Source organism: Cicer arietinum, chromosome 3 (assembly GCF_000331145.2).
Source record: "Cicer arietinum cultivar CDC Frontier isolate Library 1 chromosome 3, Cicar.CDCFrontier_v2.0, whole genome shotgun sequence".
Taxonomy (NCBI): Eukaryota; Viridiplantae; Streptophyta; class Magnoliopsida; order Fabales; family Fabaceae; genus Cicer; species Cicer arietinum.
In genome coordinates this window covers 76,299,205-76,313,374 of record NC_021162.2, presented here as the reverse complement: position 1 = coordinate 76,313,374, position 14,170 = coordinate 76,299,205, and the positions used below count along the sequence as shown (strand labels likewise).

Sequence of the window (14,170 nt, the reverse complement as noted above, 5' to 3'; positions counted from 1 at the left end):
CTCTTTCCATTTTTTCTTTCCTCCTTTTCACACTCGTTCCTTTCTTTTTGCAGTGCCATGCCCAAATTGCCGCCATGATAAAGCTGCTTATATGGAAATTCAGACTCGTTCAGCTGATGAACCGGCAACTATATTTTACGCGTGCTTGAATGAAAAGTGTAAACATCGATGGAATGATTGACATATGTAATACATTTTTTTTTTATCATGGGATGTAGAAGCTTTTCATGCCATTTGTGATTGGAATTATGTGACAGATAAGAGGGTTTTCTAATGTTTCATTTTACTTTTTTGGTTATGATTACGAAAAATTTATTCTTTTATTTTCTTAACAAGGACAAATTTGTTTTAAGCATTGGTTAAGTGGAATGGTAATTAAAGTTAAAACTACGTGCATTCGATATTAAAGATCTATACTTGTTCATTGCCATGACTTAGAGCATCTTTAACGGTAGTCAAAATGGAGATGTGTTAAGTTGCTATCATCTTTCTCTCACGAAGGATACGATTATTTTTTTTTTTTTATTAATTTATGAATAATAATAAATAAATGATTTGTTAGTGGTGGACTCTATCTAATGAATATGAATGAGTTATTTTAAGATGATGTGATACGGTGGACCCCACTTAATGAACTTATATTGAGTTCACCGTTGAACATACTCTTAGTTACTATTGCTCTTAGTTACTATCCTTAGTCTAGAGCCTTTTCTAGACCCATGGTGCCACATGTGTGTTTGAATTTGTGGTATTGATTTGTCTCTTGTTAAACATGATTTTAGCAAAGTTTAAATTGTTAACTTACTTTGATTTTTTTTTTTACCTCCAAACCTCAATAACAATTAGTTTTTGTATGAAGTTGAAATTTTACTCTAAATTTACATCAAACATATTTTAAAAGGTAAAATTGTTTAAGTGTATTATTGGATAAATATTTTGTAAATGTAATTTTGAATGAACTTGATATAAAGTTTGTTTGTTTAAGTTGAATTTAAAATTAAATGATCGATACATTTTTATTCTAAAAATTCAATAAAATTTGGTGAATATTTTTTTCATGATATAATATTAGTTTCTCTAATATTTTTAGTCAAATTTCCTAAAAAATATATTTAGTCAAATAAAAAATAAAATGAATTCTGAAAAAACAATTTACCTTCTTTTATTTTGCAAGCATTTTTGCTTTTTCATTTTTTTAAGGCAATCATTTTTGCTTTGTTTACTAGTTAATTACTTTTCACAATTAGTGTGTTAAAATATGAACTAAATCAATTTTTAATGAAATTAAATTTATATAATTAAGCTAATTTCTAATTATTTGTGTAAGATTTTCACTCAAACTAGCACTAGGGTGTGTGTGAGTGAGAATGATTTGTGACCATCAATTTTCATCTTTTAACATTTTCCTTTAAAAAGAATCTTTATCATCCTTATATCATAGTTTCTTTACAAAAGTGATGACTTTTTTTTTTTGTTAAAAAAAAGTGATGACTTGAAGAAGAAGGGTGCAATAATAATGGATAAAAAGAGAGAGAAAGGGTATCACTTGTCAACGAGGCAAAGAATCCGAAGCTCCATGCATGGGCCATGGCTCGGTTTGCCACGCAAGCACGAGTATATAATTTTATAAATCATATATAGAAAATTACATAGAATGCATAGATAAAAAGTATATATGATTGTTAACATCGTGATTTGATCCACTAACAAAGCTAGTTAGTGAGTTGGTGGAGCGGTTGAGCAAATTTTGGTCACGTAACTAACCATTAACTTAATAAATTAGAATTGGGCTTAAAAATAATTAGGTGTAATTTGATGATTGAATTGTGATTAAATTTGAACGGAATGAATGAATAAATAGAAAAAATGGTAGGAATACGCACATGGATGAATTATAATGTGTGTGTGTAGGGCCGATTCCAATATAGTATGAAATGAAAAGTCGCACCCTTTGAGGGCAGGTTGTTGTATTAGAAGCGGTGATGTGGAGTGAGGAGTGTGTGTGTTAAACAAAGAAAGCTGATTCCAAATCAGAAATAGAAGAGAAGAGAAGAGAAGAGAAGATTATGGGTTTGATTTCGAACAGAGTGGAGAGACATGAGATCAAACCTGGCGACCATATCTACACTTACAGAGCTGTTTTCACTTACTCTCATCACGGTCTCTCTCTCTCTCTCTCTGCATTTTTTTTATTTTTTATTAATTAATTTAGCATTCTTCTCTCTATTTGCTACTATCTCCTTCTCGCAATTTAGATCAAACAACTACTCTTCACTCAGATTTGAATCAATCTCAGTGATTCAAATCAAAAATCAAAATCAATTTCATCATTTCAAAACGCCCTATTACTCCGTTAATACGTGTGTTTGTTTATAATGGCTATCATTGTGTTATTAGGGTATATAAATCTTACTCTCATCGATTTAATTCTCAACTTCTTTATGTTTAAATGTGGATCTTTTTCTCTATTATTCGGAATTTGTGCGATCCATGCCTTCATAACTTTACTAGATTCTTCTCTTTGATTTTTCCTCACATAGATGACATTGTTTTGTTGTATCACCCTTTTCTGCAAACGTTTTCCACACTTATTCGGCTTCACATAGCCAAAATTCAAGTCATCTAGCTAGATTCTTAATGATTTTGGAAAATCTTGTAGCTAAGTTGGATTGAATCTGATACCATGCAGGCATTTTTGTTGGGGGGAGCAAGGTTGTACATTTCAGATCCGAGAGAAACTTTAAGTCAATCACCGAGACATCTTCGAACTTGGATGACGATTCAACATCAACCCCATGTCCAACAGTTCCTGATTGTGGATTCAGGCAGCCAAACAGTGGAGTAGTTCTTTCTTGCTTAGATTGCTTCCTTCGAAACGGTTCTCTTTACTGTTTTGAATACGACGTTTCGCCGACAGTTTTTCTCACCAGAATAAGGGGTGGCACATGCACTACTGCATTACATGACCCGCCTGAGACCGTTATCCATCGAGCAATGTATCTTCTTCAAAATGGTTTTGGTAACTATGACGTTTTTCGGAACAACTGTGAGGATTTTGCTATGTACTGCAAAACTGGTCTTTTGATTGTAGACAAACAAGGGGTTGGAAGAAGTGGTCAAGCTTCTTCTGTTATTGGTGCTCCATTGGCTGCAATGCTTTCTTCTCCTCTCAAGTTGCTAATGCCAAGTCCTGTTGGTGTTGCTACGGTAACCGCAGGAATATACTGCATGAGTAGATATGCAACTGATATTGGTGTCAGAAGTGATGTGGTCAAGGTAGGAGTAGAAGACTTGGCTGTGAACTTGGGATGGACTTGTTCTGATGAGGAGCTAGTTGAACTTGAAGATGAAACTTCAGACAGACAGATTGTTATCACATGATTTAGCTAAAGATAATCATCCTAGTGGCTTTGTGCAAATGAAAACTTATGCTGGTGTTAATGTGTTATTCTAAGTTGTTACACTGGTTAGTTAATTTGATAGCAGATATGACCTTCATTTTACATCTGCTGTTCTACTATTACTATATAAGACTTTTTTCTTTTTATTTTTCCCTATATCCCTTAAAATAATAATCGTGTGTCTAGTTACTCAGGTTGTGCATGGAAGTTGTAACTAATAATGATGTTTTATGATAAGATCAAATTAATTGGTTCTCTATGGGGGATGGTAGAGGCATTTCTTTTGGGTGTGATCCGTTTAATAAGATATTACCTACGAAGGAAAATCTTGTTAAGCATGGGATGCTGCTATCAAGATTTAATTTATGTGTAAGTAGATTTGGTTTGGAGAAAACTATTCAAAATCTGTTCCTTGAATGTGCACTGATTTGATTTATGTACTTTTTTGTTATCCGGAGTACACCTTAAGTCCTGATCGAGAAACAAACTAGCTATTGGTTTCAGGGAATAACAACACTTAATATATTAGTTTCAAAGTCTGTTAGCAATGTGGAAAGAACAATATTATAGTTTTCAAATATATTCAGTTCGTGTACCCTAAGAAGAAGAAAATGGGATAAGAAGAAATTAAAAGCAAACCATTTGGTACAAAAGGTGTTTAATTTGTCTGCCAATTGACCTTTTTGGAAGTGAAAAATACAACAGATCATGATACAATAAAACATTGTTGCAATGTGAAGGCATTGACTTATGTGGTGAAGGAAATTATTTCCACTTAACCCAAGGGAATTGTTTAAGGGTCCCACTAAAATACAGAAACAATGCATGCTCCCAACAATTACTCGTCTAATTCTAGTTCTTTAGTCTTTGCATATTATATACACTATTAGTAATTATTAAATAAATACAGTGTGGATGATGACACAGGAAATCATCACAAGTCCTAAGATTAAAATTAAAATAAGCTCAAAGTGGATAATCATGTTGTACTATTTGGTTGGGGCAGGTATTCCAGTTTTCAAGATTTGCATAATTTTGTTAAATAATTTACAAGTGTGTGTGATACTGATCAGCCCAAACATGCCCTTGTAGTAAATTCACCTTTTTCCAGTTTTCTTTTGCTATTATAATTATTATTTCTTCCTAATAATTCCATCAAGTGCTTTCATAGTTGGAAGAATCTTGATGTGATAATTTAGATAAACATACATAATTACATATATATCAAAGCTGGCAACTCCACTAATTTTTGTACAAGCCCATATTATAATAGAAATTGTAATAGGAAATAAAGTGCACAAAGCACTCGACCAAATCTTTGAAAGGATACATCAATAAATCAAAGTTGATCCATCTACTTCCGATGGAATAATTTTTTTAATACAAGTTGCAAACTCAGTTTAAACTAAGCAGCCTTATATTCACCTCTTCTTCTACCTCTAATTTATAACAAAAAGTAAGACTGAAATCCTCTCTTTATTATGGTCAATTTACAATGTAGTCTTTTCATTTTCAATATCTAAATTTGTAAAATTGCACAATTTTAGTGTCAAAATGTGTTAGATATGTATGTTTGGCAATTTGGGGACTTGGATTTTAACCTATTTTTAAAATTTGTATACATAAAAGCTATATATACTTCGTCGTCATCTCAAAATCATCTCAAAGTTCGGACCGCATATAATAGTGAATCACGCAGTTCCCCACAATATAGAACCTTGACTGTTAATTTTAAATTGGACGGTTCAGATTTTACACGTGCTAAAACAATTTTAGCCGTTGATTATGATAGAAAGAAAAATGAATTTCGGTAAAACAAAGTAATAATTAAACAATCAAGATGAGTTCATGTAATTAAAATCCTCACATTGCTCTAATAGCAGCAAATGTAGCATGCAAAACAATGTATCCTATTGTTAGTTGTGAACAACTTCAAACAAATCATATCAATTATCCATGCATGTGAAACTTAAATCATTTCTTTCTTTACAATTACAATTACAATTACAATTACCATGATGAGCCTTCACCTATGACTCCATTCCAATTATATCCGGTTGAGTTTCCTTGTTCTTTGTCATGTTCCACTTCAACATGATGAGTTGTAGAAATTTGGTTCATATCTCCAAAAGGAAACAAAAGTGTCCCAACATTCTCTTGAACTTGGACTTCATATGAATTAGAATATCTGTTTTCAAGTGAAAATCCAAGATTAGTTGGTTTAATTTCCTGACCAGATGCATCTGAACTTGACATCATCATCAAGGAATTATTAGGAACATAATTAGTAGCTGAATTATTGATCAAACCACTAGTAGAAGAAAACATGCTTGCAGGATACTTGTCCATAGATGGAAAAGCCAAATTAAGATCATGGCCTTTAATAATATTATTTTGTGATGATGATGATATGAGCTTGTTGTTCTTTCTAGAACTACCTCCAACAGGAATGTTTCTGAGTGAACCACCTTGTGTCCAATACCTTTTGCAAGTTTTGCACAAGTATCTTGGTTGTGTGAGGCTATAGTTGTTGTAATAACAGAATTTGGTGTTGCTTGATTTGCACCTTGGACAATTCAATTGCTCTTCTACTCTTGTTTTCTTCTCTGACATTCTGCACGAATTCAGATCATTTATCCCTTCCATGCTGAAATAAAAACATATCAGAGGCTATAATATTAACTAATATTATACATAATGTTTATATATGTGATAGACAAGTATTAGCATCATTTACATAAACAGATCCTGAAATTAGCAAAGAAATTGTAAAACAAAAGAAGGATGAGTTGAGAAATGACCTTGTAATGTTTAGTTTGTCTTCAGCTGTTGTTTGTTGATGTAAGATATAATGTTTTAGTTGGTTTGTTCGCTTACTTTATAAAGAATATAAATACTAAGGAAAAACAAATAATATTTTTTACAACAAGTGTGTCCGTTTTGACTATAGTTACTTGCCATTCCTCTCATTAATGTTGTTTTAGGACTTTCTTTTTCAATTTTTAATTAATGAGAATAATTTATGTTGCCAATTTTTAAGTACCTTAATTTATTTAAGAGATTAACATCTCTATAGATACACTTCTATATTTTCTATATACAATAATTAAGCGTCGAATTCGAACTTTTGATTATATGTTTAAGAAATTTAATTATTTATCAATTATAGTATATTATGTTGGTATTTTTAATGAGAGAAATAGTAACGAATGTCCTTTAGATATTTGTTAAGATTCTAAATGTAGTAATATATTAAAATTTGTGTATTTTATACTAAAAGTTTTGAATTTTCAAATAAAAACTCTCTCTCTCTCTCTTTTTAAATAAATGCCTCCACCATTTTAATCATTGTTCCGTGAATGCGCTTTTCTTTTATATTAAATTGATTGATTTCTTAGCTTATCTTTTTGCTATGCTTTTTGCTTCGTGGGGTGGTAAAAGTAATAGTATTTAGTATAGGGATCAATATTTTATAATCCAACTAAGATACTCAACTAGTGAAAGTATTAGTTTACCATTTAATGATTCCACGTAATTGAATAAAATTCATTTTAATAAAAAATTGTTCATTTTATATTTAATTTTACCATCTCAATGAAGCATTAGAGTTGTTTCTCCTACACTCATAACTATTGCTTGCTCTCTCTTTTTTCGAATTCACACAATGTATCTTTCCTAATCATTAAGTAATGATAATTTTATAAAAAGTAACTATTTAAAATTATCTATATTTTTTAATTTATTTGTTATTTGCAAAAGTGGCTGATGACAAACACATGAATTTAAGGGGAAAAATGATCATAAAGCTGTAATTTCATGTTAAACCTATGAGATAATCTGTTTATCTTTATAACTACCTTCTTTTATTAAGGCTATATATATGAGTTTGGAAGATAAAAGAAAACAGAATTTTGAATATTAAAAAAAATAAAATAAAAGGAGAATCGTAAGTAGTCTCTCTATTTTATATGAGATTTTATTTTATATTTTATTTGATCAAAACCTCTAAATAAGTGGAACTAAAAAGTCTCCAACCTTTTCTTTCTACCACTGAAATTTTAAGAATATATAAGCTGAATTTTAAAAATTTCCTAACCTAATATGTATTTTGGATATTTAAATAGTTTTAAATCTCAATTTTAAAATTATTCACTTTTAAATAAAAACTGAAACATAAAAAATCTTTTTACATTTTAAAATATAAAAAATAATGTTGTTGCAGCTAGAAATATCTACTTTTTTTTTCTAGAATGTGAAAAATTAAATTTTTTAATTTTTAGAAAATTGGAATTGCCGAAACAAATTTTTTCAAATATAGAAAATATTATGCTCTTAAAAAACATTGATAAAAACTTACTCAGTTTTGAATTTTCAATGAAATTTTATAAATAATTTTGAGATTTTAATTAGAAAAAAATTTAGTTTGTGGAGGTATGGGAATGAAGTGTAAGGTGTATAGAGTATAATTTTATTCTTTTTTCCATTCAGAAATAAACTTTTGAAAAAATTCAAATGTTCTCAAGGTAGGAATTTTATTTTATACACCACAATTATATTCATATTTTATTTTATACACTACAATTTGTGTAAAAGTTTAATTGAAAAAATAATTAATATATAAAAAGCTTTTCTAATTTTCTTTTCTTTTCATTTATGCAAATTTTCTATTTAATTATTGATTTAGAAAAATAAAACTAAAATAATTTTTTATTAAAATATGGAATAAAATATTTTTAAGTTTTTAATGAAAAATATTAATATTATTGAAATAAATTTATTTTAAATTAAAATTAAAATTTTATTAATTATGATAAAATTTACTATCTAAAAACTTAAAAGGAATTGTTAGCCCACTTATTGAATAGGTGACCTTAAAAAAGAGTACTTTCAGCACCCCCTTGTTGGCCACAATAATCCAGCCATTTTCCCCAGAGAAAACCCTACCTCCCATCTCTCGAATTCTCTAGAACACCCAACTCCTCTTCATTCTATTCTTCCACAATATTTACGTGCTAATCAAGACATTTCATAATCCTCCATAAATTTTAAAGAAACAACTAAAATTTCAATTTTCCTTTCATTCTATTCTTCAATCTTATTTCGAACTCGTCACTTTCGTTGTTCAAGGTTTTGAAATTATGGTAAGCAGTTCATCATTATTCTTCAAATCACATTCTCTTACTTCTATTTTTTTTTAATTAACTAGGAAATCATCCTTAAGCTCGTAGCTTCCATTGGTCATGTCTGTAATCTCACCCAAAAAAAAACCCTATGTTTTCCTCTTCCCTTTTAAGTTTTTGATATCCATCTTTCTTTCTATGTCTAACATTTTTACGCATGATCTCTTTGTTAATGTAATATAAGTTGTTTACTGTATTGAAATTTTTTTCAGTTTTGTTTGGGGATCTAGGATGGTAGAGGGTTTGGGAATGAAGATTTGCATTGATATGTTGAAATAATTATTGTTTTGATAAGCACAATTTGACATCATTATTGTCTCAATGAGCATAATTTGGGTTTTGGGGTCTATTTGGATTGGCTTATTTGATATCAAACCCTATTAGAGTTTGTGGAACAACTTATGACATGTCCATTAGCTGTTTCAGTTTATTTCCGTAAGCTCTCTAGGATGGCTTATGCAAATAGCTTATAACTTTTAGGAAAATTGATTGACTTTATTTTATATTTTGTTATAGAAATAGCTTATACATAAGCACTTATATGATAAGTGTTTGTGCTATAAGTGCTTAGTTAAATAGATTGTCTAAACGTGGCCCTAGTTTTCCTTACCATAGGCCCCTTCTTATTATACCAAGACCGTTGGTGACCTGTTGGTAGAGAGCTTTTGAAAATTTGTTTACTTTGAAAATTGTCTTTCTTTTGTGGAACTGAAATTGACATTTGGAACAGACTACACCTTTAATAGCAGGGGTTGCTGTGGCTGCTGCAGCATATGCCGGTAGATATGGTATCCTAGCTTGGCAAGCATTCAAGGCTAGACCACCTACATTGCGTAGATTTTATGAAGGTGGTTTCCAGGCTACTATGACTAGAAGGGAAGCGGCTCTCATACTGGGTGTTAGGTACTGATTGTATGAAACTTATTACAACAATAACATTGGGAAAAAAATCACATAAGATATTATTTTTTGTTAATGATAGTCGGTATCAGAGTTTGTCACCTTTTCTTTTGGATATGGATTCATTCATTAAGTTAATGCTTAAAAATGTTTTAAATCCCTGCAATTATTGTAGTCCCGGCAATGTTTTTGTTATGTTTTGAGTCTCACATTTCCTAACTTATGGTGTTAGTTCTTCTGTTAACTAGGATTAGTTTCTTGCCATGTGGCATATGGAGTGCTATTGTGTTGTGTGTTCTTCCTCCACACCTTACATTTAATATTCCCATTATTTGTTCATGTCACATGTCTGATTTTTTCTGTTTTTCTTTTTGTATTAATTCATTCATTATTTATTAGCTGGCTACTTGGTGATTGCGAGTTTGTATTTTGACTTCTGATTATTAATCATGAATGTTGGAGTATGTCTTAAGTTTTTGGTTTTTTTCTTACATTATTTTTTAGCATTTATACATATGGTATATAAAATTATTTATTGTGTGTATCTATATTCTTAAGTATAGTTGTCATCCTGCTGTCATGCTGTAACATTTTTGGCTCAGCTGCTCCACACTTTATGGTGTTAATTTTATTAGTTTCATCATTTCTCATACCTTTGGACTGATTCAGATTGTTGAGAAATTAAGAAAGTAATTCATGACTTAGAACTAATTCTTGTCCATGAATGTTGCTATTCCTTCCTCTTTAGTTTGCCTGAATTGTGAATCATGCGATTGGACTTTGAAATTACTCTGCTTCTGTTGCAAGTTGCAACTTGTGATTTTTGAAGTGGATCTATCCTGGTCCAGTTCTTTGTTCAATTGAAAAGAAGAGCAGAATTATTTATGTGATTTAACTTTTATCTGCATTGCTGGTTTTCCATATTTTGTTTTCCATCTTTTTAGCTACCATGTGATTCAGATAGCTTCTGTAATCTTTAGGATGTAGTTCTGTACTGTCTACTCCATGTATTGAATACTGATTTCAATGTAGCCAACCCTACTTAGTGAGATAAGACTTGATATGACTATATGTTACATGACAGAACATCATAGCCTCGTTTGATCAACGTAGCTGACCCTACTTAGTGAGATAAGACTTGGTTTTTGTTGTTGTAGTATATGCATTTTTCTGTATTGGTGCCATGTTGTATTGTATCCAGTCTCTATGAATAAAACCAATCACGATTTATGAATTTATGTTTTTGTATTCCTAAAATTTATTTCTTTTTCTTCCTCTGGAATGGTAAATGGTATCTACTTTTTAGACATTCGTGGAGGGTGTTGAATCCTTTATCTCCCTCCCTAAATATGTGCCTGAGCCAAAATTCAAGAATTTGCACATATTAACTGCATAATTAGACTGCTTAAAATCATGAGGATAATTTCAATCACTTCATTCAAATTTTAGACTGCTAATTGCTCGCAGCATAAAAGGCATTATGAGCTGTATTTTTACTCGATTGTCTTCTAATGAAATTTTATTGGATATTATTGAATTTCGTTCCTAATCACACTCTTGATGATTTTTTTAACATAAACTTTTTTTACTATGGCAGACCGCACACTCCAACAGATAAGATTAAAGAAGCACATAGGAGAGTGATGGTTGCAAACCATCCAGATGCTGGTGGCAGCCATTATCTTGCTTCCAAAATCAATGAAGCAAAAGACATGTTGCTTGGAAAGACCAAGGGTAATGGGTCAGCATTTTGAAGCCGTATAACCATTCTGCCAATTATCCAAACATTTCAGACATAAGAAGTTGTGCTTGATTTAATGTCAGATTATAAATTTTGTGGTCACCCTCCAATTATTTTATTAGACCCAATAATATAGCAAGAAAGATGAATGAATGTACCTATCTATATGTTTGTCTGTGATTATAAAACTATTGTAACCTGACTTGCATCATAATCAACAGGTGCTCTTATTTTCCCCCTAGTTTAATTTTATGCCACTTTAGCATACTTGTATTTTGACATTGAATGTGGTCGGCAGTAAACTTGAGTTACTAATATTGCAAGTTACTTTTTGTTTTTGCTTGCCGAAAGGAAAGTGCACTGTTTAGCAGGGATTAAAATGTATCTTTCACCTAAAGTAATGGAAATATTCATGGTAATCCACTGTCAGTAGTATCATTTGTAGGTTAAATCTTGGAAGAAACCTATCCATTTTTTTCCCCTCTTTTTATATATACAAGAGTTTATTAGTTATGGCATTGAGCTCCCATCCTAACATGCAATAAAATCCCAAGGAGAAAAGGTATAGTATTGAAAAAGGAAAGAAAATTATTACAAGTGGAACCAAAAACAATCAGACAGGGTTTAGAATATACAATATGCTATAGGAAATTTGACTTGGTCAGAAATAGAATAGGCCCTGCTGGCTTTCAATTAATCAATTTAAAATTCAACAACCAACAACATTGCCATGATCCATGAGTTAAGTGTATTATTTTATTTTAAAGAGTTGGTATAAGCTATCTTATGGACATTTAAAAGGAGAACAAAGTTGAATTAGTGAAGCTGATATGAGGTAGAGAGCCTTCTCATCATATATATAAGCCTGCTTGAGTTTTTGAGTTTCTTATATCTTGTAATAAAGATGGGAAGAGCTCCTTGTTGTTCAAAAGTTGGATTGCATAGAGGTCCATGGACTCCTCGTGAAGATGCATTGCTCACCAAGTATATTCAAGCTCATGGAGAAGGCCAGTGGAGATCACTTCCAAAAAGAGCCGGTAAATTTCTGTTTACTTTATGAAAAAATATTTTTTTTTTTCATTTTCTAAAATGTGTTAATTTTACTTGTCAATAAAAAATAAAAAAAAGCTTCAAGTGAACAATTATTTGTATTTTCAAAAACAATGTAAATATAAAAAATAAAAATAAAATTGTTTTTTATTTATTTCATAAATACATTATCTTTGTGTAATATTTTAGCTTCTCTCTATTACAATAATTCACTTTAAAAAAATGTTTTCATAAAGTAATATAAATACGTCCTTAGTTTGTTTATCCCTTCATTGTTTTTTCTTTTAAGTTCTTTTCAATTACATTACATAACAATATGATTTCGTGATGGTTGATGCAGGGCTTCTTAGATGTGGAAAAAGTTGCAGACTGAGATGGATGAACTATTTGAGACCAAATATAAAGAGAGGAAACATAACACCAGATGAAGAGGACCTTATTATAAGAATGCATTCACTTATTGGAAATAGATGGTCCCTTATAGCGGGAAGATTACCAGGACGAACAGATAACGAGATTAAGAATTATTGGAACACTCATCTCATTAAAAAACTCAAAAATCAAGGAGGAATAACTGATCCAAACACAAACAACAAGTTGACAGATCCTGCTCAAGAATCACCAATGAACAAGAAAAAGATCAAGAATAAGAACAAGAATAAAGGCAAGAAAAAAGTATTAGAGTCAGAGAAGAAGACTTTATTATATATACCAAAGCCTATAAGGGTCAAGACTTTATCATCTATAAGTGCATCAACAACAAGCCAAGAGGAAGAGCAAAGAACAGAAAGAATAGAGGAAAACGGGGTAGGTAAAGAGGGAGAAAATGACAGGTTTGGATTATTCTTTGCTGAACATCACCATGAGGACTTGGTCACCAACAGTGATATGGAATGTCAATCTGGTTTTCTTGAGAAGCTGTATGAAGAGTACTTGAATCTCTTGAAGAATGAAGAGAATATTCATGACAATTATTAGATTCTTTTGCTGAGTTCTTATTACGTGTGACACAAGTTAGTAGATGTTTATGTTTGTGTTTTTTAATTATTTGGTCGCCGGCCGATTCGATCTTGAGTAGTGTGTATGAAAAAACGTATGTTTGAGAAAGGTTAACCTTGATGTCCAAAATAAAAAAGAGATCGATTTTTTAAATAAGTCTTAGTTATGTAAGTGTGCGGAACAAATAAAACTATAATAATAATAATAATAATAATATGGTCAAGTGTGATTGTGGAGAGTGCAGGATCTGTTTTTCTATTTCTCACTAGGCATAAAGGGGTATATAAGTGTCTATTGATAATTAATAATTTTCTTTAGATTAGATATACAACAATTACGCCATTTTTCAACAATTATTTTTTTGGAGGAAAATTAAAATAAAATAAAAATTAGTTTACACTCTTTTATTTGCTCCGGATGTCCTTAATCTTAATTTTTGTGTCGAACTAATTTTCATTTTGATGAAATAATTTTTTACTTTTTAATCTAAATTAGTCTTCTATGTTTATAATTTTTTGTAGACCGATATCCATTTATTACTCACTTCCATTATTTATTTGCATACATGATCGTTAAATTTATTATTAATAATATTTCACCGCTCAACACTACTATTTTACTGAATAATGTAATTTATCTTTTAATAACCACATTCTCAAACTCGGAACAAGAGTGGATGATAAATGAATATTTGTCTGATCGTGTGAACCATAGCTGACACAATAAAATGCAATGTTGGCTAAAGTGGTAAACAAGTACAACATATGAAAGATTTTATACATTTTTGAAATTGTGTTAGTCAAACAATTGATTTTTTTTTAATCAAGTCTAACAATTGATATTCCTGTAAATAAATCAATCAATTTAAAATATCACGCGATCCATAAACAATAGCATTT

At 30.6% G+C, this 14,170-nt stretch overlaps 5 protein-coding genes across 5 annotated transcripts in view; 4 read left to right on the top strand and 1 right to left on the bottom strand.

Moving 5' to 3' along the window:
• Window positions 1-298, top strand: part of LOC101488728 (uncharacterized) — a 2,560-nt gene extending 2,262 nt beyond the window's left edge. Inside the window, exon 5 of the mRNA XM_004494782.4 lies at window positions 54-298. Within this exon, the coding sequence (XP_004494839.1) occupies window positions 54-181 (128 nt within the window). The 3' untranslated portion in view covers window positions 182-298. The remainder of the gene's footprint in view (window positions 1-53) is intronic.
• A 1,439-nt stretch (window positions 299-1,737) lies between these two features.
• LOC101488400 (protein LEAD-SENSITIVE 1) lies at window positions 1,738-3,660 on the top strand. Its single transcript, XM_004494781.4, has 2 exons — window positions 1,738-2,160; window positions 2,690-3,660. Exons 1-2 carry the CDS (start codon window positions 2,067-2,069, stop codon window positions 3,379-3,381), a joined length of 786 nt encoding a protein of 261 aa, XP_004494838.1. The 5' UTR covers window positions 1,738-2,066; the 3' UTR covers window positions 3,382-3,660.
• A 1,672-nt stretch (window positions 3,661-5,332) lies between these two features.
• LOC101515645 (dof zinc finger protein DOF3.7-like) lies at window positions 5,333-6,329 on the bottom strand. The gene is made up of 2 exons (XM_004494780.4): window positions 6,203-6,329; window positions 5,333-6,048 (listed from the first exon to the last, which is right to left on the bottom strand). Exon 2 carries the CDS (start codon window positions 6,045-6,047, stop codon window positions 5,412-5,414), a length of 636 nt encoding a protein of 211 aa, XP_004494837.1. The 5' UTR covers window position 6,048; window positions 6,203-6,329; the 3' UTR covers window positions 5,333-5,411.
• A 1,940-nt stretch (window positions 6,330-8,269) lies between these two features.
• Window positions 8,270-11,469, top strand: LOC101515320 (mitochondrial import inner membrane translocase subunit TIM14-3-like). Its single transcript, XM_004494779.4, has 3 exons — window positions 8,270-8,542; window positions 9,312-9,484; window positions 11,079-11,469. The coding sequence occupies exons 1-3, from the start codon at window positions 8,540-8,542 to the stop codon at window positions 11,233-11,235; spliced, it is 333 nt and encodes a 110-aa protein (XP_004494836.1). The 5' UTR covers window positions 8,270-8,539; the 3' UTR covers window positions 11,236-11,469.
• Window positions 11,470-11,621: 152 nt separating this feature from the next.
• LOC101514995 (transcription factor MYB8-like) lies at window positions 11,622-13,670 on the top strand. The gene is made up of 2 exons (XM_012714185.3): window positions 11,622-12,259; window positions 12,613-13,670. Exons 1-2 carry the CDS (start codon window positions 12,127-12,129, stop codon window positions 13,248-13,250), a joined length of 771 nt encoding a protein of 256 aa, XP_012569639.1. The 5' UTR covers window positions 11,622-12,126; the 3' UTR covers window positions 13,251-13,670.
• The last annotated feature ends 500 nt before the right edge of the window (window positions 13,671-14,170 follow it).